General features: G+C 42.3%; 1 protein-coding gene across 2 annotated transcripts in view; it reads right to left on the reverse strand.

Moving 5' to 3' along the window:
* Positions 1-553: 553 nt before the first annotated feature.
* Positions 554-25,870, reverse strand: part of NONO (non-POU domain containing octamer binding) — a 141,180-nt gene continuing 115,863 nt past the window's right edge. Inside the window, exons 8-12 of one of the 2 annotated variants that reach the window (XM_029607225.1) lie at positions 19,745-19,847; positions 19,174-19,213; positions 3,152-3,271; positions 1,776-1,879; positions 554-1,564 (exon numbers count right to left, since the gene is read on the reverse strand). In XM_029607225.1, the coding sequence (XP_029463085.1) occupies positions 1,430-1,564; positions 1,776-1,879; positions 3,152-3,271; positions 19,174-19,213; positions 19,745-19,847 (502 nt within the window). In that variant the 3' untranslated portion in view covers positions 554-1,429. The remainder of the gene's footprint in view (positions 1,565-1,775; positions 1,880-3,151; positions 3,272-19,173; positions 19,214-19,744; positions 19,848-25,870) is intronic. The other variant, XM_029607226.1, reaches the window with a different exon arrangement.

Raw genomic sequence — 25,870 nt, forward strand, 5'->3', positions numbered from 1 at the left:
TTCAACCAAGCTTTCCCATAACATCAACCTGCGAAATATCCCTGCCAATATCCCCTCAGTGGTAACACGCTAGAGAACTATATAGATCTTCTCTAGAAATCACATGATCTTTGGCAGTCTATTATCTTTGGCAGTCTATCATTAAAACCCAGCCTCTAGCCTATATTAGGCACCGCTCATGTTAATTATGTTATTACCCCCATATATCTTAATCCAAGTTAATTCGACCTGTTCATTGTAAGACATTTACTTGTCATTGTTGTTATTGTTTAAAATGTAAACCGAATTGATCAATAATTTTGTTATTGGAAAGTCGGTATAGAAAAATGCTAAATAAATAAATAAATAAATATGCGTGAATTGTCAAATTTTCCTCCCCTGCCGTTGAAGCAGAGAGCTATGCTGGATATGTGTGAAGTGTTAAACTTTGTGTCAAGTGTTCTAGCAAGAAATACCCTCTCAACTCTATCATTCTTCACCCACTTCTCTCATCCAAGCCATCCTCTCTTCCACCCAACAAAGTTATTCACCAAAATACTACCACAGACACTAATTCAAAAAGGCTTAAAATCCAGTTTAATAATGCATTACTATAACACTCCTCAGACCAACTGCAGCCTGTTAGTGGAACCATTACATCCGGTGCTTAAACATTGTACACGCACAGTCTTCAAACACATCTACACAAAAGACAGGCAAGTTTTAAAGTCGGTTATATTAGAAGTTAGCATTGGGCCCAATCCCAGGTTTGGGATACAGTATCAGTGTCTACAGGACAGCACTTTAAATTACCAGTAAAAAGAAAGAGCGGTACAGTAACACATATCAAAAGATTCATTATAACAAGGTACTGGCAGCCGTGGCCACTCAGTTTACTTTACAAAAAACAAAAGCAATGACTCATGGTGACAGCATTTGAAAAAAAAACCTGAAATAAAAGACCCTGGTGAACCTGTACGATTAGTCATTAGGGCTCCATCACGCTCAGATACCCAGGAATTCTGCTGGCAGAGAGAAGGGCTGTTTGCACATAACATTTACAATGTATGCAGTCTTTCAGCTCAAGATGTTATAAAGATCAGCTTGAAAACTAATCTGAGGTGACAAAAGACAATATGGTGCGGGAGAGACTGGTAAGAAGAAATGTTGCTATCACATGACGGTACAGAAGTTAGGATGCTATCTATATCTTACATTTGATATTTTCTTAAAGATGCCTGCATCCTGTCACAGGCTAGGAATGCTCCACGAACAACTTGAATCTACTAAAAATGGTACTGCCTGTCACAGAGTGGCTTTGCTGATAATAGCCCAGAAAAAATAAAACTACAAAATAAAAACTACCTGGAACAGATTTCCATTCTGACTCTCTGCGTTCCCTAAACCTGTACTTCCCTCTACAAGAGAGTGCAGAGTGAGCCAAATGTAACTAGTATCTGCGACGTTTGTTGGGTCCAAAGTCTGCTCCAGGAGTTCCTCGGGTGAAGCCAGGTTGGCTGGCCCCCATGGTTCCAAGTCCTTCCATTGAGCTGCTTTGGCCAAATCGATCAGCAGGGGGTGGGGTCTGCGGCAAAACAAAAGAAACTTGTTACCAGCAGACTCATCTCATTCACTGACCCCCCTTCAGAGCCATCATGTTGATTATGAATATTATGATGACAGAGTATACGTAAATAACGGGCATTTCCAGCACACATGTACTGTACTATGGCTGGCATGAAAGAGGCGATACAGTTTCACATATCAACCGAGTACTTTTTTCCACAATACATTACCATTCCCATAGCGGTGCTGTCAGGCATTATGGTTCCAGGGACACTTGAGCTGGCAGCAACATTGGTATTAGCCAGTGAGGCTCGATTGTTCATTGCCATAGAACCTAAAAAAAGAAAAAAATATTTTTTCAATCACACCCTTCCTCAAACATTCCCTAACCCATTTCAAATCTATACTCAAACCTTTCCCAATCCCACCCCACCATATCAATACATTTACTCTGACATTGGCCTCCCCCATTATTATTTCTCTACTCTAAACTACTCCTACCCAAATGAACTTTCCATTCATACATACATCTCTCCCCTAAAAGCACAATCCTTTGGTTTAATGGTGTTGAGTGCCCTCTCCATCCCTCTCCCCCCCAAAAATAAAAAATTATATTGGTTTGCAATGGTTGTGATGTGAATTGAATTTCAGGCTAAACGTTTTTTGCCCCTCCAATTAAAGTCAACTCATTTTCCTATTAAAATTACTGTCTGGGAATGGGCAAATTCGAGCTGAACCATTACTGAAGGCATTTCCTATGGAGCCTGATCCAAGATCATCAGATACAATATTTGAACACTGTTATGAATGCTACTATGTCAAGGATAAGGATACTGTGAAACTTTGGAGTTTTCATTTTAGCATGTCAGTGCTCTTAATTAATTACCATTTTTGTGAAGATCTTAAGAGTGAGACCCTGGTGATCCTACTTCTTAGATCAATAAACTGCCATTTTGAGAAGAATATAAGAGCAAGATGCTGGCAATTCTATTTTCGAGATTGGTAATAAATTAATAATGTAACCTCAGTAATAATCCCCCTGAAGAAGCTGATGCTTCAGTGAAACAAAGACCTCTTGTTAGGGTAACGTTTACTTCAGTATGATCAGGGCCTTAATAGTGTAATAAATTGTTCACATATATCTCTTTGAATACAGGATGGAGTGTTTCAATTCACATTTTTTCATGAAAATATGTTGCGCTTAAGCACTGGAGATTGTGAATAAACTTTTTGCGATAAATTTTTCTTTGAGTGTAAAAGCAGAGTTACTTCCCTGTAACAGGTGTTCACCAAGGACAGCAGGAAGTCAATCCTCACACATGGGGTGACTTCATTGGATGGAGCCTGGCACGGAAAACCCATGTCAAAGTTTCTAGAACTGACTGAGCCTCATTGAGCATGCTCAGTGAGCATTATACCATGCATCCACTTGGGGGTCCCTCAGTCTTGTATCATAGAATTCAGAATAAAAAAATAAATTAATGAAAAAAACCACATGTTGGAAAACCAACTCCATGGAGTGGCAGATGGGTTTCATGAAGACTGACATCCTGGGGGTGAAGGAGAGAGAGAGCTGGAGACTTTATTCTTCAACTGCACTACTTACTTGTTTCTCTTTTTGCCCGCGAGGGTGAGGTGGAAGTCCCGGCCCGCCCGAAAGGAGACGCACCTGTGACATCATCGAGGAGGGCCCGGAGCACCATAAAATCGGCCCCTCCTGTGGCGTCTTTGGGGTGAAGGAGAGAGAGAGAAAAGAAACTGAGTTCTATCTGGAGACTTTATTCTTCAACTGCACTATTTACTTGTATCTCTTTTTGCCCGCGAGGGTGAGGTGGAAGTCCCGGCCCGCCTGAAAGGAGACGCACCTGTGACATCATCGAGGAGGGACCGGAACACCATAAAATCGGCCCCTCCTGTGGCATGTAAGAGCTGCCGGCGCGCTGCCGAAGCCGCTCGTGCCTAAGGGGCACGCAGCTTTGAAAAATATCGTGGACTCGAGTTGACTTATTCATAATAAATTGGCATCTTCAGTAAGTAAAAATTTTTCTTTTTCTTAAATCTCTCTCTCCTAATTGTCCCCATTAAAGTAATTCCAAGGCTCAAGCAAATAGAGGCAACTGGAAGTAAGCCCCATATATTAGTATTCTCGATAATTGTATCCTTAATGCCACATTCCAAGAGGAAAGCGAAGATCAGGGAATTGGGGATGAGTACCCCAAACCCAGATTCTTCTCAACCTACCATCACGGGGTTTATGGTCCCAGTCATGGACTTCTCTGCTCCACAGGCGTCCTTGGTGTCAGGTCCACAGGAGCGGGTGGATCAAACACCGGACATGCAGGTCACTCTAAGCCCTGGAGCTCCGGCTACCCCCCCTTTTCCCTCGGACGTACTGGGAACATCAGGTACTTTAGAGTGTAATAGAGAAATATCTCCTATTACAAGCAGAGCTGATCTAAGGATTAGCTCTGCTTTAGATCCCGGAGTGATGGGAACTCCGGAGGGCCTAGCACAGGGAGTAGAAGTGTTATCTCCCTCTGCATTAAAGGCCTCTACTCCTAGAGGGAATATAGAAACATCGGGGGAATTAAAAGGACAACAGGAGAACCAAGTTAAAGTGCTGAATCTATTGCGCCCTGCTATTCCTAAACCTACTGAGATAACTTTGGACTCTATTTGGGGTGCTATAATGGTACTGGAGAAATCCATTACCTCATTAGTAGACGTTACTTCTAATCTAACTGGGAAACATAACAGTGGAAACAAATACCTCTTTAAATACTCAAGAAATTACAACTTTGGAATCTAAAGTTTTCTCTTTACAATAAAATCAAGAACAACTGATGAAATCAGATTTGATGCAGCAACGTAAATTGGAAAATATAGAGAACTCTATAAGATATCAAAATCTGCGTATATTAAACTTTCCAATTCTGAAGTGGATATCTCCTTTGGAAATGGTTAAAAGATATATAACGGAAATTTTAAAAATTCCTAAAGAAATGATGCCTACCATAGTTAAAGCATATATGACAAAAACTGAAGTGACTGAACATTCTGACCAGATGCCTGAACCGGATTTAGATCCGACACAATTTTTGGAGACACCCACAGAAATAAAGTTAACTAGACGAGGAACTTTGTTTCTACAATTTGTTTTCTCTCAAGAGAGAGACATGTTATTGAAAGCTTTTTTTCGTAATAGAACATCTCAGTTTTTTGGTCAGTTGGTTTGGGTTTTCCCCAGACATTGCACGTTCCACTCAGGAAAGTAGAAAAAAATTCTTAGCTATGCGAGCTGAAGTAGTTGCCTTAGGGGCCAGGTTTAATCTCAGGTTCCCATGTCAATGTGTAGTGAATATGCAGGGTGTCAAAAATGTTTACTTTGAACCAGAACTTCTGCGTAATTTCCTAGATGCACGTAACTTGAGCCCTCCAGTTTAATTTGTCTTTGAGTACGGATTGAAATGGAATAATTTTCCATGATAGCCTCTATAATTTATCATACTTTATTTTATCTCCTTGTTAATCCGCTTAATTCATTTATACCTTGGAATTTCTTTTACTTTAATATTACATAGGATAGGACGAACTAGCAGTTAGAAACTATGTTAGAAATAATTTTTCTTTTATTGTTTTCTACATTATGTTTATGGGTGTAGTAAACTGAAATTCCTATTTGTATTTTTCTTTTAATTTTACCTGTAATGTTTGGTAAAAATGCTATAAATAAATAAAAAAGAATGACATCCTGCTGTTCTCAGAGAACATCTGTTACAGGTAAGCAACTCTGCTTTTTCTGAGGACAAGCAGGATGGCAGTTCTCACACATGAGTAAATCCCTAACTACAGGCTGTCTCCCCAACACAAAAGGGAACTGACAAACCACAAACAAGTGCCAATAGGCACAACAATTACCTGTTTTGTTGATAACGAGGGGGGGGGGGCCTGAACAAAAACAATAGGCCCTAGGTGGAAAAGGAGTTGCGTTCTAGGACAGATTAGCAAGACCTGTCGTCGCGTCAGCCATCCCTATCCAACAATAATGCGATGTGAATGTGTGGAGAGAACTCCATGTCACAGCTCTGTAGATCTCCTCCATGGGAACGGTTTGCAAGTGGGCCACAGACGCTGGCATGGCTTGAACAGCGTAAGGCTTTACATGGCCCCCAAGAAGCAATCTCACCTGAGCATAACAGAAGCAGATTCAGTCTGCTGGTAAATTAGAAAGCATCTGCTTGGCAACGGCGGTATCCAACTTATTCCTATCAAAAGTTTGCCTCAACAACTGCGAATCAGCTCAATTCCCACTCCCCCATGGAGTACATCAAGGATCATCCCTCTCCTCCACCCTGTTCAATATATATATGCTCCCTCTCTGTAAACTCCTCTCCATCCTGGACCTCTCATATTACATCTATGCAGATGACATCCAGATTCTCCTCCCCATCAAAGAAAACTACTAAACACCATCTCACTTTGGGACTCCCTCTCCATCCAAATAAAGAACCTCCTCATTCAGTTATTGCTCACCATCAATCACAAAAAAACAGAAATCCTACACATCTCAAACAAACCCTCAACAAAAACCATCAAAGACCTTACATCCCCATTCAACCAAACACCATTCTCACCAATGAAGTTAGAGACCTTGGTATCACCCTCGACTCGGAACTCAACATGAAAAAACACATCAACCTAATAATCAAAGAGGGCTTTTACAAACTCCAAGTCCTCAAAAAACTCAAACCACTACTATTCCACCATGATTACCGCACAGTACTTCAATCCCTCATACTCTCCAAGTTGGACTACTGTAACTCCCTCCTTCTCGGGCTACCTGCCTCCACCACAAAACCTCTCCAGCTGCTGCAAAATGCAGCAGCCAGATCTCTCACAAACACTAACTGTTCATCCCACATCACCCCCATTCTAAAAAGAACTCCACTGGCTCCCCATAACACACAGGTCTCAATACAAAATCCTCACCCTACTGCACAAAACCATCAACAACGGAAAAATCAAATGGGTTAAAGACCTTCCCCAACCCCACGACTGCCAGAGAAACCTGCGATCCCAAAACACAGGCCTGCTTGCCATCCCCCACACAAAACTAGAGCACCTCACCACCACCAGACAACGTACCTTCTCAGTAGCTGGCCCCACCCTCTGGAACAAGCTACCCTCCCAACTCAGACTGGAACCCGCCACCCATTCGCTCAAAAAACAATTGAAAACATGGCAATTCTATAAAGCCTACCAACACACAAACTAATCCCCTCTCACCCCTCCCCTGCGCTCTATGTCATCCTCCCTGCCCCCTCCCCTCCAATGTCTCCATTTATCATTATTAAGACACCTTAATCTCAAGCTAATTGGTTACATGTTATTCAGTATATACTGTAACTGCATCTGTTACATATTCTATTGTATATATTGTATATACCGCATCGGTTAATGAGGCACCCTAGCCCAGTCTAAATTGGATTTCCATAGCTAAGCCTTAATTTTTATTGTTATACTTGTTTAATGTTCTCCCATTAAGGTTTATTGTTATATACGTTTAATGCCCCCCATTAAGGTTAATGTTACAATGTAAAAGTAGTAAGACACCCCTGTCATACTATTCCAACCGTTATAATGTGAACCGATGTGATGTACTCCAACAAATGTCGGTATATAAAAGCAATTAAATAAATAAAATAAAAGAAACAAAAAATTGGGTGGACTGTCTATGGGTTTCCATCCACTCTAGATAGAAGGCTAACGCTCTTTTGCAATCCAAACTGTGCAGGGCTTATTCACCTTGGTGCAAATGGTGCCCAGGAAAAAATGCTGGCAGGATGATAGACTGGTTAAAATGGAAGTCTGACACCACCTTAGGCAGGAACTGAGGGGGAATATACAAGACCACACAGTCATTTTAGTCTAAAGTGGAGAAGTCACTAAGACCTAGAACTCAAGGACCCTGCATGCTGAAATGACCGCTACCAAAAATATGACCATCAGGGTCATGTATTTCATGTCACAGGAGCTCAGCGGCTCAAAGGCAGCTTTCAACAGCTCAGCTAACACCACGTTGAGGTCCCAAGCCTTAGAAAAGCCTTCAGCTGAAGCAGGCCCCACATGAAACGTATAACTATAGGTTGTACAGAGATGGGCATACCATCCACACCACAGTGATATGTGCCAATTGCACTTATGATGAAGAAAGCATTGCAAAACTGGGAGACTGGGCATGCAAATGGCAAATGAAATTTAATGTGGACAAGTGCAAAGTGATATACTTAGGGAAGAGTAACTCAAATTACAGCTACATAATGCAAAGTTCCACATTAGGAGTCACCACTCAGGAAAACGATCTAGGCGTCATTTTATTTATTTTAAAAGTTTTTATATACCGCGAAATGGTCAGGGTCTGGCTGTCTAAGCAGTTTACAATAATACATACATAATTTAAAAAACAAACAGTATACATTCATATAATGCGGTAAAAATTAATAATTAGTGCCCTAACAGAATAAAATTTTAACAATATAGGTTTTAACGTGTCGAACAGAATATTGTAGTGAGACATTTTCAATCAAAAATTGGCGTGTAGCTGCAGATTTTGAATAAAACAGTTATTAACAATTGATATATAAAACTGATTGGGTATGTACAACAGGAGTATTCAGTTAACTGGGGTTGTAAGCACACTTAAAAAGATATGATTTTAAGTGTTTTATAAAATTCTCCTGTATTTTGTATTAATCTGATATTTTCTGGAATAGAGTTCCAGAGGCGAGGGCCTGCAACTGAAAAGCCCGTTCCCGTGTCATGTCCAGTCTTGCTTTTTTTTTTTTTTTTTAATCGACGGAACTTCTAAAATGCATTTGTCCATGGAACGTAATTGTCTTGAAGGCTTATATATCCTCAGTAGAGAGCAAAGCCATTCGGAATTTGAGTTATAAAGTAGATTATGTATTATTGTGAGGATTTTATAGGAAATACAGTAAGATATCGGAAGCCAATGAAGCTGTTGTAAAATTGGTGATATATGATCTCTGCGGGTTAAGTTATATACGATGTGAGCTGTCGAATATTGGATGAGTTGTAATGGTCGAATGGTGGTATTGGGAAAACCTAAATGCAGTGCATTACAGTAATCTAAACTTGATAGTATTAATGCCTGAACTACAGATCGGAAATCAGATGCGAACAGTAATGGTTTTAATTTTTTTTTAGCATGTTAAGCTTGTAAAATGATTTTTTCACTAATGTTGATATGTTACATGCCATCGATAGTTTGGAGTCAATGATGGTCCCTAAGTTTTTTGCATGAGGTTTTATAACTATTGGATGATCTTCGAAAGTGAAATTATTTGAAGGTTGAAATATAGAGTCAGGAACAGATGATAAAAAGATTAGTTCTGTTTTTGAAGTGTTTAATTTTAGTCTATTGTGTGACATCCATATTTTTATTGAAGTGAGATATAAATGCAAAAGTGAAAAGGTTTGTGTCCATGAATTAGTATAAGGAACTATGAATTGTATGTCATCTGCGTAAATTTTGAACGATACATTGAGACCTGCTAGGAGATGGCATAATGGAAGAAGGTAGATGTTAAAAAGAAGAGCTGAGAGCTCTGATCCTTGGGGTACTCCAGTTTTGGTGGAGTACCAGTCAGATTTGTGATTTCCAATGATAATTCTTTGGGGGTCTTTCAGATATGAATGATTTAAACCATTTTTGTACTGGTTCTTTGATTCCTATTTGTTTGAGATTGGATATTAAAAACTTCATGATTTAGCGTATCGAAAGCTGCTGAAATGTCAAGGAAAACCATTAAATAATCTTTGTTAGTGTCAAAACCGCTGATAATTGTGTCAAATGATGAAATGAGTAAAGTTTCTGTACTGTGTCCTTTCCTAAATCCATGTTGATTAGCATGGAGAATATTATTGTCTTCAATGTACTCTGAAAATTGACGCAGTACCACTGATTCGATGACTTTGGCTATTGTTGAAAGTGCAGCAATCGGTCGATAGTTTGAGATATCCAGTGGATCTTTATTTTTATTTTTGGGTATTGGTAAAATGGATGTTTTTTTAAGTGATTCTGGAAAGATACTTTGAGATAGTGATGCGTTGCCTATATTAACTATGGAATTATCCATGTCTGTTTTTATATTTTTCAATTATATCCAGGACATGGATTAAATGGACTGGGATGGTTTTGATTTAGATAAGATATTTATTATTGTATCGGTACTGATTGTGTGAAATTCAGACAATGAATGTACCGCTTGAGGTAAAGTCGATATAGGTATAGGAAGTGTAGAAAATTCTTCTGATATATTTTCTATTTTCTTTTCAAAGTGATTGGCTATTTATTACATAGGTCATTTGTTATCGTGATGTTAGTATTCTCAGGTGTAGCAGTTAATTGTTTAACAATGTTGAATAAGACCTTTGGATTTCCATTTGCAGTTTGAATTTTGGATGCATAGAATTGTTTCTTAGCTTTTATAATTTCCTTTTTATAGTTTTGCAGGCAGGCATGATAATCATGTTTGCGTACTGGTAGAGGGTTTTTACGCCAGCGACACTCCAAGTTACGTAGTTTACGTTTTAAAGTCCTTAATGTATCAGAATACCATATTGAGGGAGACTATGTTTTTCTTTCTATATTTTGGGGGTGCTAGTTTATCCATGTGTTGTGCAATTGTTGTGTCCCAGTAGGCTAACATTTCTGTTACATCGGTATATGGATTCTCATTCAAAGGTGGTATTATTGATTCAATTAGTAATTCTGTATTGATTTTCTTATCTGTTAAACATAGAATATGATTTTGTTGTTTGTTATCACTGTTATATGTATCTGTTATTTTGGTTCCTGTAATTTTTATTAAGAAATGGTTTGACCATGGGACAGGTGTTATTTCGGAGGATAAATCAAACGTCTCTTGATTAAAGCAAATTTGGTCTAATATGTTTCCCATTTTATGAGTGGGTTTGTTTAGTAAAGTCATCGTTGAAAATACATTGAAATCTTCTGCACAGTGTGCAGCAGCAAACAAGAAAGCAAATAGGGATTATTAAGAAAGGAATAGAGAATAAAACAGAGAATATCATAATGCATGTGTATTGTTCCATGGCGCGACCTCATCATCTTGAGTATTGTGTGCAGTTCTGGTTACCACATTTAAAAAAAGATAACACAGAATTACAAAAGGTACAAAGAAGGGCGACCAAAATGATAAAGGGGATGGAATAATTCCCTTATGATGAAAGGCTAAAGCGAATAGGACTCTTCAGCTTGGAGAAGAGATGACTGAGGGGAGATTGATAAAGGTCTATAAAATAATGAACTCTTTCGAAAAGTACAAAGACCAGGAGACATACAATGAAATTACTAGGTAATACATTTAAAACTAATAAGAGAATACTTTTTTTTCACTCAATGCATAATTAAGCGCTGGAATTCACTGACATAGGATGTGGTGAAAGCTATTAGTGTAGCTGCATTTAAAAAAGGTTTGGACAAGTTCCTGGAGGAAAAGTCCATTGACCATTAAGATAAAGTTGCAGAAATCCACCTGCTTACTCTTGGTATAAGCAGTTTGGAATCTATATACCCCTTGGGATCGTGCCAGGTACTTGTGACCTAGCTTGGCCACTGTTGGAAACAGGATTCTGGGCCTGATAGACCTTTGGTCTGACCCAGTATAGCAAGACTTATGCTCTTATGAACTCTAATTGAGTTGGTCTTCAAACCAGATTCTGACAAGGGTAGAAGGCAGTCAAGCAGTTATTGTGGGGAGCAGGAGGATGGATCTAGGGCTCTCCGCTCACACCATATTTATTTATTTGATTCTTTTTTATACCGACATTCACGATAGGTCATATCACATCGGTTTACATCGAACATTAGAAGATAAGAAAATTACATTTAACAGAGAGTAATAACTTGGCTGGAAACACGGGAGGGAACCCTGTTGAGAGCAGCCTAGAGCTGAACTACCTCGCACTGGGAGGTGCCAAGTAACTGAACTAGGGTAATAAGAGAACAAGATTAAACCAGAACAACTTATATTTAATGTTACTCATGCTATGGTATCAAGGGGTGAGGGAGAATAGGACACTGGGAGGGAAGGGAAGGGTGGGGGGAAGGAATAACCACAAGGGTAACATAGGCGCAGTTGAGTTAGTGAAAACCTACAGTTTTTTTTAAGGAAACGCTTGTTTAAAAAGCCAAGTCTTATGTTTTTTGTTTTTAAGGTCAGCGGGCATTGTTCTTGGCGTAGATCTGGGGTAAAGCATTCCATTGAAAGGGTCCAGCTGTGGAAAAGGCACGTTTCCTAATGGTAACGTGTAGGGAGGACTTGGCGGGAGGAGAGTGAAGGGTGTCTTTGTACGCTGATCTAACCGGTCTGGTGGAGGTGTGGAGGAGAAGAGGGATAGCTAGTTCAAGTGAGGACTGCTTGTAGATAGTCTTGTGTATAATGGTGAGGGCTTTGTGAAGGATTCTGAAGTTAATGAGAAGCCAGTGTAGATTCCTTAGAATAGGCGTGATATGGTGTCCTCGATTATTGTTGGTTAGAATCCTTGCAGCGGCATTCTGAAGCATCTGTAGCGGTCTGGTGGTAGTAGCGGGGAGGCCTAATAGTAGGGAATTGCAGTAATCTACTTTGGAGAATAGGGTAGCTTGAAGAACCATGCGGAAGTCGTGTAGGTGGAGGAGTGGTCTAAGCTTTTTAAGAACTTGTAGTTTGTGGAACCATTCTTTAGTTGTATTGTTGACAAATTTTTTTAATGACAGAAGGTTATCCAAAATGATGCCAAGTTCTCTCACTTGGGCCCTTGAGATCATTGAGGAAGTGGGATGGTTGTTGATAGCGAGGTTGTTGTCGTCCAGCGCGATGAGGAGGAGCTCCGTTTTGGTTGTATTCAGGACTAGATTGAGACTGGAGAGGAGGAGGTTAATGGAGTGTAGGCAGCTGTTCCAGAAAGAGAGGGTTTTGGATATGGATTCTGTAATCGGAATCAGGATCTGTACATCATTAGCATAGATAAAATGGGTTAACTTTAGATTGGCGAGGAGTTGGCATAGGGGTAGGAGATAAATGTTAAAGAGCGTCGGAGAGAGGGATGATCCCTGGGGGACTCCAAGCATGGTAATGATGGAGTGGGATTCTTTGTTGCTTATTCTGTCCTTGTAATTTCTGTTATTGAGGAGGTTCCTGAGATGCCGATGTCTGAGAGGCAGTTGATGAGAATTGAGTGATTCACCATATGTTGATGAGAATTGAGTGATTCACCATATGGACAACCTCCTCCGCTTCAGTCCATAGGATTTTCTAGTGGAAGACTTTCTGGAAGTCACCAGGACCCGAGACACATCCTCTGAGAGATTGAGTGGTTGCAATATAAACAGCTCAATATCCAGGCTGTGAGCAACAGGGTCTGGAGGTTGGGATGGCACAATCTGCCTTGATCCTGGGTGATGAGATCTCGAGAAGTCCCCAGTCTAATCAGTTTCTAGGTGGACATCCCCCTGAGGAGTGGAAATCAGACTTGTCTCGGCCAATGAAGGGCTATGAGGATTACAGTCCCTTTGTCCTTGAGAAGCTTCAAGAGAGTTTTTGCTGGAGGTTACACATACAGGAGACCTTGCCCCAATAGTGTACGAAGGCATCTGATGCTAGTTTGCCACGTGTCATGTACAGGGAACAGAACGGAGGTGCTGTGAAGAGATCCACATCTGGGCTTCCCCAGAGGTGCAAGATACAATTTGCGACCCCTTGGTCCAGACACCATTCGTAGGGTCTCAAGACGTGACTCAGTCTATCTGCTACTACATTCTCCGTTCTGGCCAGGTACATGGCCCTGAGCACCATCCCATTGGAGGAGGAGTCAACGACCAGATCCGGACCCTTCCTGACACAGGAGGTACGATCTCATACCTCCCTCCCTGCTTGTGGTATGTCAACATTGCCACTTGGTTGTCTGTCTGTCAGGCCAATACAGTAAAGTGCGGCCGCGGTTACCCTGCTTCTAACCCGCTTTCTACTCACAATTTGGCCACGTTAGTCCAACCCGCGATTCTCTATCCCTTTTAACCCATCCTTACTGCCTCTTTAAATCAACGGGTAACCCTTTCCAGCCACGGCATGTATTTGAGATGTAAATGATCGGATAGCTATTCCCTCCCATACAGTAACGCGCGCCCCGATTATCGCTTTTTAAACCTGCAGTTTTGCCGCGCGTTTAACCTGCTAACTTACCGCCTACCCTTACCTCTGCGTTAGAGGCAGGAATAAGGGTAGGCGCTCTATACAGTAAAATGGGTTGCGCGGGCCTAATGCTTCACGGACGCTTCTTGGATGCGGCTTGCATTTGCATGCCATTTTAATACAGTATCGAGCGGTAGGTGAGCTGGACTGTGCATGCGGGAAACGCGGGTGCGCCCGGCACTAACGCACCTCTTCCTACCGCTCCTTACTGTATCGGCCTGTGTATTAGAACAATTTTTTTGGACAGCCGATCTCTGAAAGCCCACAGCTCCAGGAAATTGATTTGATAGAGACGTTTCTGGGTGGACCGTACACCTGGGGTGTTGAGTCCATCTACATGAACTCCCCAGCCCAGGGTGGACACATCCGTGGTCAGGACAATTTGGGTGGGAGTATTTTGGAAAGACACCCCCCTTTTCAGATTTGAAATTTCCCATCACCAGGATAACGAGTCCCAGAGAGATAGCATGACTCAGATGCAACCTGGAGGGCCTGAGTGGCTTGTTGCTACTGTGATCTCAAGGTACCTTGGGTATTTCGCATGTGCAAACATGGCATGGAAGTAACATGTACTGTTGCGGCCATATGACCCAACAGCCTCAACATGTGCCACGCTGACATCTGCTGGCTCCGTTGAATCCCTGCAACAATGGTCATCAGGTGGATGGCCCATGGCAAGGACAGGAAGGCCTTGGCCTGAGCCATGTCTAGCAGGGCTCCAACAAAGTCCAATTGTAGTGATGGGCTAAAACGTGACTTGGGGTAGTTGACAACGAACTCTTAGTGTCTCCAGCACCCAGATGGTTGAGCACATGGACTTGTCAGCCCCCAACTGAGAGGTGCTCTTGACCAGCCAATTGTCTAGTCTGCGAAGGTGCACTACCTCCATGGCTAGGCATTTCGTCAAGACAGTGGAGCTGATGCAAACCCAAATGACAGAAATACTGGAAGTGCTGCTTTCCCACCACAAATTGGAGATACTTTTGATGACGTGGGAAGATCTCAATGTGAGCATGTCTTTTAGATCCAGAGAGCATAACCAGACCACTTTTTGCAAGAAGGGGAACAGGGTGCCCAGGGAAATCATCTTTAACTACTCTCTTTTGATGAATTTGTTCAAGGCCCTTAGGGTCTAGGATGGGATGGAGTCCCCATTTTCTTTGATACCAGGAAGTACCGTGAGTAAAATCCCTGCTCTCTTTGCTCTGGTGGAACAGGTTTGATCGCTCTGGCTGGTAAGAGTGAAGAGAGCTCCACTACTAGAACCTCCTGATATGCTACTGGGCCCCAGAATGGGCTCAGAGGGGCAATTTGACAGGATACCTAATAGGTTTAATTTGTATCCCTCACAAATGATGGAACGAACCCACTGGTCCAAGGCTACACCAGGCTATCGGTTCACAAAGAACCCAAACCTTCCCCCAACCAGCAGGTTCATCGCTCCGGGTATGAGCGACTCGGCTATGTTCCCTGCAATCCAGTCAAAACCCCATCTCTGGAGTTGACCAAGGCCCCCACTGGGGCTTTGAGGCCCTCTGTTGCCCGGAACAGCCACAAGGGCCCTGGTGTTGCTGATGGGAGCGAGGTGACAGAGGATAGTACTTCTTTGAGTGGAAGGATGTCTTCCTGGGCCCAAACATTGATGGCCTCCTGGCTGAGGAGGATAGGTCTGGAGTAATAGTGGAGAATTACTGAAGTGTCATGGTGGTCCAGAATCTGGGCCACTGTGACCTTCACTTTATCTTCAAAGAGATTCTTTCCTGTACAAGGCATGTCAGTGCCCTGGAACTCCTCCTCCCCACGAGTATTCATTGCTCTCTGATCCTTCCCTGGGGGGCACTGAAAAATGGGTCAGAGAATGCTTGACCTTTTTGAGAGCAGATTCGACAACCAACGATTGGTGGGGCAGCTGATGCTTGTCAAATCAGAGTCTTTTGGACAAGAAATTGCAGGAGGCACTGTGAGGGGGTATTCCTACATCCTCATCAATAACTCCACAAAGATCTTATGCACTGGGACTACCATGATCTCCTTGGGAGGCCCCACATACTGGAGGATATCTAGCATTGTGCTTGGAATCCTCTTCATTCATCAACTGAAACTGGATAGCCTCCGCCATCACCTGAACAAAACCTGCGAAGGAGAGGTCCTCCAGTGGGGACTTCCTTCGTTGGTTTGAAGGAGATGGTTCTGAAGGGAGACCATCCAAAGCATCATCCCCCCAGCCAGAAGTGTAGGCATCAGTTCGACTGGCTGTTTCGGCCCAGGCCCCGATGCCACCTCTGGTATCGGGGGGGGAGGGGGTTTCCTCCTCCGAAGAGCCAGGGATAAGTGAATTGGCTGGTGGAGGCGCCTATGCCCTACAGGGCATCAATGCTGTCCTGGGAACAGACACTGGGGACTGGGTCGGTAACACTGACAAACGCGTGCAGGGATTGAAGCAGCAGCCCAAGGAGCAACAGTGCTGGGGTTTCAGAGGCCTCGCATCACCCTCTCCATGGCCAGCTGCAGGTGCTTCGCCAATTCCTATTCAAAAATTGCCAATGCCAGGACAGGCTGATCCAGGAGGTGTAACCAGATCCTCTTCAGAACAGAGAGGAGAATTGGTGGTGGGTATCGGGAAAGGTGGAGACCGTGGCATACCCCTAGCATCGATGGAGAACTAGCTCTCCTTGCCATAAGGTCGCTTTGGGAGGCATCACAGCAGAAGCTAATGCACTCCCGTTCCCAGCATTGTGCAACGATGGCTTCCCTTGATGCTCAGATCGGTCCTTCCCCAGTATACATGTCAAGGATGGAGAACCCAATATCCTCAATCTGGAGGAGCCCAAAAATGGCTGGTCTCTGGTGTCCCTCTTAACCAATGACCTCGACAGAACTGGTGGTCCCATCGATGTTGAAGGTTTGGTGTCCATCGGTGCGGCTCCGAGGTCCCTTGATGCCAATGCCTTCAATGCTGATGTCCATGGATCGATCTTCTCCAGCCCGAAGAGGTGCTCCATCTTATCGAGCCAGATCTTACATCCCTTTGGGGTCATTCTTGGCATACTTGCTGCAACCTCGGACATCATGAAATGCCCCAAGGCATGTCTATCATGGGCATCCATGATAGACACGGTCCTCGTATACCCGGGGCATCGCTTAAAACCAGAAGTGGGCCAGAAGCGTTGTCGCTAAAGAAAAAGTATGCAAGATCAAAATCGATGGCCGGCGGGCACCGGGAGCACTGCCACCCTGGGGGATCGACAACAAAAAAAACTCCTATCCTAGGACACTAATGGAAGAACTGGAGTGACCCTGTGACAATCGCACAAGAAATAAAAAAGGAATCACTTAGAAAAAAAAGGACACTTTAAAACTGTGCCAATTTTTTGAAAAAATTCTGAGGCTCACCTGACCGCGATACAAGACTCCATGGAAAAGAAGAGACTGAGAGGATCCCACCTGGACGCGTGATATATTTGCATGTGTGAGCATGCTCAATGAGGCTCAGTCAAAGTTCTAGAAACTTTGACATAAGTTTTTCATGCCAGGCTCCATCCGATGATGTCATCCCCGTGTGTGAGGAATGCCACCCTGTTTGCCCTCGGAGAATGCTTTTACCAGCATCACAACAGGTGAAGATAATTTTTAGTTTTATTCTCTCACTATTGTATAACACTCCTATTTTTTTTACTCAAAATTTTTTGTATACAAAGTAGCAGTAAGTATGTGATTTATAATACTGAAAAAGATATTGTATAAGAGAATAATCACACAAATCTGTTGCCATAGTAAAAAGAATAAAATATAACCCCCCAACCCCCCTTCCTCACCCAGCCACCCCTAATTAATACTTATAATTCCACTTCTTGAAGAACATGAAGGGAGGTTACCCTTCTTACAACAAAAGGAAAGAAGGAATGGTGATCCTCCTTTCCTTTTGTTGTACTTTATGTTATTGATGTTTGGTGGACTTTTCCCCTTCAATTAGACCATTCAATATTTGAGGACACAGAACTAGTATCACTATCCTTTGTGATTTCACCAATCTGATTTTCTGTGGCAACTGAGTGATCTTGCCTTTCAGAAGCAGCACCATATCAGTTATGATACCAACAAAAGAGATCCTGAGATGAATTTTAGGGATGCACAACCCTCTATTGGCACAGCCACATTTCAGAAAATATTACCAACAGATGAAAGCCCTGGGCTAAAGCACATTAGTTTGAATTTAAGAATACAAATTATGAAGATTTGCCCATTCCTTTAAAAAAAAAAAAAAAAGATATATATATATATATATAATCCTTAAAATTTTTTAATCTCCCTCATGTCGAAAACACGCGTCCACCCCCTCCCCCGACACTAATAGCACTCATAACATGCAAATGCATGTTAATGAGGCTATAAGTAATTTGCCCAGTATACTGAAAAAAAGTGTGCCCAAAAAAGTGCAGAAAATTCTGCTTTTCTGCACATCTTCCAACTTAATATCCTAGCAATATTAAGTCGGAGGAATCAAAAAGGTTAAAAAACACACAACATGTGCCAGCCAGTCAGGTTAGGAAAACTGATGTTCAATTTTATCAGCATCCATTTCTTTAACCCATGGCTGTCAGCTCATAAAACTGAGCGTCTGTTTTCTGAACCTGCTGACAGCCACCTCTCTCTGCTGGGTTTTAGCTGCTACGGAGGTGCTAGGGACGTGCTATTGATCCTAACGCCTCCTTTTTAGCGTGATCCCTCATTTAAATACAGGATCACGCGCCCAGGAGAGGTGGCTGGGTGCACGTTGAGAGCACGCCCATTTTCTCTGTACAGTACTGGCCTGTAAATTTGTACCCAAGGCAATGCAGGGTAAAGTGACTTGCCCCAGGTCACAAGGAGCTGCAGTGAGATTTGAATCCTGGTTTCCCTTGTTCATAGCCCTCTGCTCTAAGCACTAGGCTGCTCTTCCACTACAAATGAAGTTGCAAATGAAGGCTCATGGTGCTCCAATGGAGCTGTAAGCCCAAAGAAAGCATTACACAGCATCTCTTATATGGTTTATATGGTGTTACGAGCTCTGGCTGCGCACAGCTGTAGATACCACAGTTGTAATGCTTATTCTAAGGAGCATGTGGAAGACCTGGGAACAGAACTTTGGTTTCTTGCTTTACAAAACAGAGCACAAGGCACTGACCCTTGTTGAGATTCTCTAAAACTCCATGAAAGAACTCAATTTTACTGATCAATTTTTGCTTTCCCTTTGAAAGCCTTCTAGTAAACTGGACCACATAGCTTCTGCATATTTGCTTCAAAATGATTTCTGGAACATACGGAAATCAACACAAAAAGATGAGCAATAGCAGAATCAGCATATTCTTACCTCCCATGTTCATCTGTCCCATTCGCATTTCTTGTTCTCTCTGAAATAGGAAGAAGTTCACCCATAAAACACTCATACCCTGACTTTCAAAGAGCAAACCACTTTAATTCATGCCCAGAAGCAGCCCTAAATATCAGCCATGTTTACCCCTTGCTCACCATGGCACAACTCAGCCGCTATCTCTAAACTTATCCCAATGGACTCAAATGCTGTTGAAAAATGGGTTGATAGGAGGCCATGACAAAAGACACTTATGTATTACTGCAATGCTATTATTTATAGTAAATCGATATAAACAGCACTGCACAGAAAATGAAAAGTATATTTGGTGAAAACTGGCCCCACAATCCCCCCCATTTTCAAAAGAAGGCTAGAGACTAGAGTGCTAACTAATCTAAAAGGACAACAGTGTTTAACAGAAAAACCATCCCCAATCCCACATGGGAGATGGGAAAACTGCTCCATGCCACCACAGCAATAATTATCACCATCATTACCATCTTGAACTTGGGACTAAGTGTGGTCTATAAATATTCTAAATAAATAAATCATTACAGATAAAGATTCATACCGAGTCAGGAAAGTTGCCCTTGTAGCCTTCCTGCTGTCGTCTCATCATTTCTTCCTGCTGTCTCCGTGCTTCCTCCTCACGTCTTCTGCGCTCTTCTTCCTGCCTGCAGGGGACCCAGAGGATCAGGAAAAACCGCAAATGACTGTAGATCACATCTAGTCTCCTGATCCATTCATTGCCTCTCTGCAATATACCCCCACCCAGGAGAGACGAGATCACGTTCCTCCCCAGGCAAAACAGGCAATGTGAGAAGCTGTCCCTTCCCTGTCTAAAGCAAGCATCCAAGAAACTGACCCTCCCACACACTATGCAAGAAAAAGCCAAAAGCTGCTTACCTGTAATAGGCTTTCTTCATAGACAGCAGGATAAATCAGCCACAAATGGGTAATGTCATCCAATGGCGCCGAGATGAAAAAGCTCTCTGAGCTCAGAAAAAAACAAGGTAGTGTTCTCAGTCAGACTTTATAGCAAGCTAACCTTCAGCTCTTAGTGAAGGAGAGTAGGATAATGTGGTTGATTTGTCCTGCTGTCTACAGAGAAAACCTGTTACAGGAAAGCAACTTTGCTTTCTCTATGAACAAGCAAGATCGTAATCAACCACACAAGTGGAGACTCCCAAACTGAAGGACACATGAAAATATTTATATTTCTATATAAAGTGAAAAACATGCAACCTGTATGATGAAGAGGTTAGAGGGAAAACTGAAGGAATAAAGGAATATAATAAACTTTTGAGACCTGCTTGGCCAAAACTGTTCTCTTGACATGAAATGTTTTATTTGCATAGTCTTGTATTTATTTATTTTAACAATTTATAGCCTGCTGATCCACCAATCTCTCGCGGGTTACAGCCTACATACATAATCATCATGACATACTTACATTCATAAAATACATCATAAAACAATGTAAACGTATAAATATTTCAACTAAAAACAAAGTCAATCTAATATCAGTCCTATGGATTGACATCCTCAGGTAGGAAATGCTAAACCAAAAAGGCGAGTTTTAAGGAGCTTTCTAAAACAGAGGAGATCATGCTCCGATCTAAGTTCCTTTCAGGCCGATACAGAAAGAAACGTGGGAGAGCAGGCGAGCGCCTGCTCTCCCGGCGCGCGCACAGGCCAGTGCCCTGTACGTGCAATACAGTAAATAAAATTATGCTAATTAGGGCCCGCGGTAAAAGGAGACGCTAGGGACACTAGCACGTCCCTAGCGACTCCTTTTTGACAGGAGCGGCGGCTGTCAGTGGGTTTGACAGCCAACGCTCAAATTTGCCGGCGTCGGTTCTCGGACCCGCTGACAGCCATGAGTTCGGAAACCGGATGCCGGCAAAATTAAGCGTCCGGTTTTCAACCCGCGAGCTGCGGGCTGATTTTAAAGTTTTTTTTTATTTTTAATTATTTTTTACTTTTGGGACCTCCGACTTAATATCACTGAATAAGGGGTAAAGCTAGCATGTCGAAAACGCGCGTCCAACCGCGGGTTAACAGTGTGCTCCACCGGAGCGCACTGTACTGTATCGGCCTGTTGGTAGTGCATTCTAAAGTGATAGACCAGCTATGTCAAATAACCATTCTTTCAATTCGGATAAATGAGAAACCGTAAGGGAAGGAACTTCTAACAGTAGCTTTGTTGAAGAAAACAGAGGCCACGAAAGAGTGTACCTGTGAATCAGCAATCGAATACTGGACAGAGTGAGAATGTGAAGAGCATTAAAGACAAGTGTGAGAATTTTAAATTTTATCCTCCATGCCACTGGCAGTCAATGCAGTTTTGCCAGTACTGAAGTTATGTGCTCCTTTAAGGGGGGGGGGGGGGGGGGGTGTCAGAAACTAAGCATGCAGCAGTTTTGGATAAACTGTAAGAACATAACACCTGTGACTGAGGAAGACCAAGAAACAGTGCATTAAAATAATCTTGCGTGGAAAGCACAAGGGATTGAGTCACTGTATGAAAGTCTAAAAGGCAGAGAAATAGTTTGAGAAAACACGGAATCCGTAGTTTGTAGTAAGACGACTGAACTAAACAATCGATATGGAAGGGCATGGATAGCGAAGAGTCCACCAGCATACCCAGATTACAGGCTTGAAATTTAATTGGGATAGAATTATCATCAAAGATGAAATAGGAAAATTGGTTCTTGTCTGCTAAATTTTGTTCTTGGAATACAACAGATCAGTCTAGACACATGGGGATTTGCTCTCCTACCAGCAGACTGAGTTAGAGAAGAAAAGATTTACTGTCACTGCACTACTTATGTTAACGTGCCACCTGCAGTCCCCTCAGTATGACCTGTACCCAATCCAAGATGAGATTAACTAATAAACCAACTCCCCACCCAACCTGAGCAGGGGAAAGGTGGATTTCCAACCTGATGCCCTCCAACAGATAAGGTAGGCTGAAAAACTCCCAACATTATAACTACTTCTTCTTAAATACACACAACGTAAAGCAGTCTTTTCTAAACAAGGGTGAGGCTCTGGACTGATCTGTGGTATTCCAGGAATTAAAATTTAGCAGGTAAAAACTAATTTTCTTTTCCTGTTCATACCCCAGATCAGTCCAGACACATGGGATGTTCCAAAGCTTCTCTAAACAGGGTGGGAACCTTCAAGACCCACTTGCAGCACATTCCCCCCCAAAACCAGGCCTCTTGCAGCTCCCTGAACATCTAGAAGACCAGGATGCCGCTGTGTGTATCTCCTGCTGGGAAACCAACTGACAATCAGTCCATGACACTGCCTGCTCCCTAGTAGAATGTGCTCACAGCCTCTCTGGGGTGGAGTAGCCCTTGCAAATTTAGGCTGACTCGATGGTCTTTAACCATCATGCAACAGTCGCCTTACGAGTCTTTGTTCCCTTTGGATGCACCTCGATCAGAATGAACAGATCTTCAAAAATTGTTGGTGACTTTCAAATAGCACAACAGTACCCAACTCACATTTAACAACTGAAGCTCTCTCGCATGCTGAACATCAGAGTCCAAATTCTGAAAAGCCAGAAGCTCCACGGTCTGATTCAGGCGGAAGCAAGTGATCACCTCTGGCCGAAAATAAGGCATCGTGGATAAGAACACCCCATCTTCCAAAGTCTGGAAAAAGTGATTTCAATATGACGTCTGAAACTCTGAAATTCTTCTGGCCAACAAATTGCCTCTGGAAAGACCACCTTCAGCAATTCACTCCTTAGTGGCTCAGAGGGCCACAGAGAACCCACAACACCAAATTAAGGTTCTGAGGGAAACACCCGCCTCACCAGCAACTGCAAAAGCGTCAGTCCCTTCAGAAAATGGACCACATCCGGATGCGAATCCAGGGTCCACCCCTGTACCTTACCTCTGAAACAGCTCAAAGCAGCCACCTGGACTCAGAGAATTGAATGCAAGTCCCTTCACTAACCCGCTTTGCAAATAGGCCAAATTATTTTAAAAAATGCCCAAAGAGGAGGGGCATCCTCTCCACAACACCACACTTCAAATGCCCTCCATACTCTGACATAAGACAAAGAAGTGGAAGGCTCTTTTACTTCCAATAAGGTCATAATGACTTCCTCAGTATAACCTTTCAATTGCAGATAGTGTCTTTCAAAATCCAAGCCATGAGACAAAGGCAAGCTGCCTGATCCAAACAAACTGGACTTTGCTGAAGCAGTCGAGGAAGATATCATAGTCTTAGAGGCTTGTCCCTCAGCTAGATTTACCAGATCCCTCAACCATGGATAGCGAAACCACTCTGGCGCATCCAGAATCACCTTCCTCTGGTGAGTTTCAATACGTTGTAGCATCCTTCCTACCAGGAGCCATGAAGGAAACACATACAGTAGAACCCTGGTTGGTCACGGGAGAATCAGCATATGCCAATCTCTCCTTCTGCAACTGAAAAAACATTGCGCTTTGGCATTCTATATGCAAGCCATCAAGTCCAGCTGAGGAACGCAAATGTTCACCACCTTGTTTGCCAGCTTTTATTCTCCGGGATCTAGTGTATTGCAATTAAGAAAGTCTGCCTGAGATGCCACTTGATTCTGTGCTGCCCGGGCAAACAATTTGTGGGCTTTCTGAGCCACCTGTAGACTCTTGATTCCTTTTGGTAGATGATGTAAGCCACCATTGTTGCATTGTCTGACAGATCCCAGGACCTGCAAATAAACTCAGGCTCTGGGTACAGACAGATGCAATAACCTGCTGACCTGTGCCTGCAGCTTCAACACCCTCTGCTCCATGATAAACACCTCGTCTAGGAAGGCATCAAAATGGGCTTTTAGATATTCCAGCCCTGAGTCTTATCCAAGTGGCTCTTTGTCAGACTAACCACCTAGCCCAGAGACCGCAGCATTTGAGTGAATCAAAATGAGCACTGACAGAGGTGTTTGACTTCGGTCAAAGGAGCAAATCATCTAGATAGGAATGCATCAAAAGACCTTCCCCCTCTGATACACTGTGGCCACCATCACCATTAACCTGGTGAAAGTCTGCAGCGCTGACACAAGCCCAAACAGGAGTGCACGAAATTGAAAATGCTCTCTTATCACAGAAAACTACAGAAACTTCTGGTGTTCCCGCTTATCTGGGAACAGCAAGAGCTATCCCTTGCGAACATCCGCAATAACGAAGCATAAGGTCTCCATTGTGAAATGTGTGACCTTTAGAGTCACGTTCACCATCTTGAGATCCAGAATGGACCAATAGGTACCCCTCCTTCTTTGGAAGCCCAAAGCAGATAGAGAATTATCGCTTCCAGCTGCTTTAGGTGCTCGAGCGTGGCGTGAACTGCCACTTGCTTGCTCCTGGAGGCATAGAGGGAAAACATATACGCTTCCTGGACTGGACGAGCAAATTCTAAAGCAGAGCTTTCCAAACTTTTCATGTTGGTGACACACTTTTTAGACAAACATAATTTCGAGACACAGTAATTAGTCTACAAGCAAACCGGAGGTTAAAGGTTAAATGAATGAAATGTATTTCGACAAGTTATGTATGTTTCCTTAAATATATACATAATAAAATGTTTCACAACACAACATATCTTGTGAAAACCTTTCGTTTATATTAAAAATATATAATATTCCAAGATTAATGTTGTTATAATTTATGAGTAACAATAATAAAACAAAGTTATTGTGTTATTCAATTTACCTCTTTAATGAGATATATGAGCTTGATGGGATGAACACAGCTTTTGAATATTTGGTGTTAATAAAAAAGTCCAAAGGGTCTTCTGCATAATTTTAAAAAGCTGGCCAGTTTCACACTATATAATTATTTGAAAGCCTCATTCAACTAATTCTATATGGCTATGAGAGTGAAATCTGGAATTTATAGGAAGGGACAGAATGTCAATATAAATCCTGCACCTCCAGTTCTGTAACTCTGTGCATCCACTGAAATTCCCCCAAACAATGGAGCTTGGATGTTTCCCTTACAGCTAATCATACTAAAAGATATTTTCAAATTCTGGTGTCACCTCACAGTAACAGCAGCACAAACACCTTCCACTGCCAGGCACATTGTGAACTAAAATAAAACCTCGCAAAAAAGACACTCAAAATCTATACTGCAATCCCATCATAACATAACAGCAATAACACCAAGGACTCAAACAACAATAACCCTACCTGTGAAAAAGCATGGGTAAATATTACACTGGGTCCTAGAATACCAATACACCACCTACTGAGGAAACAAAACAAACCCGATTGCTATAGATCCCTATGCTAGCAGAATCTCTCATCATGGTCATACACACAGAGCAGAGACAGACCCTCACCAAATACAGAATACAAAATAAAGGAGCACAAATTAGACAAAAACTGAAATGGAAACTCCAAGAAGCCAGACTCTGTGTATTAACAATGGAAAAACAGAACCACCATTCCTCATAAAACAAATAAAATCAAGAAACATAAAGCATCAGTTATAATAGTAAAACCATACTAATAAAAGAATATTTTAAAACTACTGATAAATAGAATTTCTATTAATTAAAATCTTATACATTTTTTACAATTTCCCAGAGGTTATCCTCTCTCATACATTCTCTCTCACACATACACTGTCACATACATACACATTCATGCTCTTATACCCACCATAACCTCTCGCTCTCACAGACACTGACACACTCT

Source organism: Rhinatrema bivittatum, chromosome 6 (genome assembly GCF_901001135.1).
Source record: "Rhinatrema bivittatum chromosome 6, aRhiBiv1.1, whole genome shotgun sequence".
Lineage (NCBI taxonomy): Eukaryota > Metazoa > Chordata > Amphibia > Gymnophiona > Rhinatrematidae > Rhinatrema > Rhinatrema bivittatum.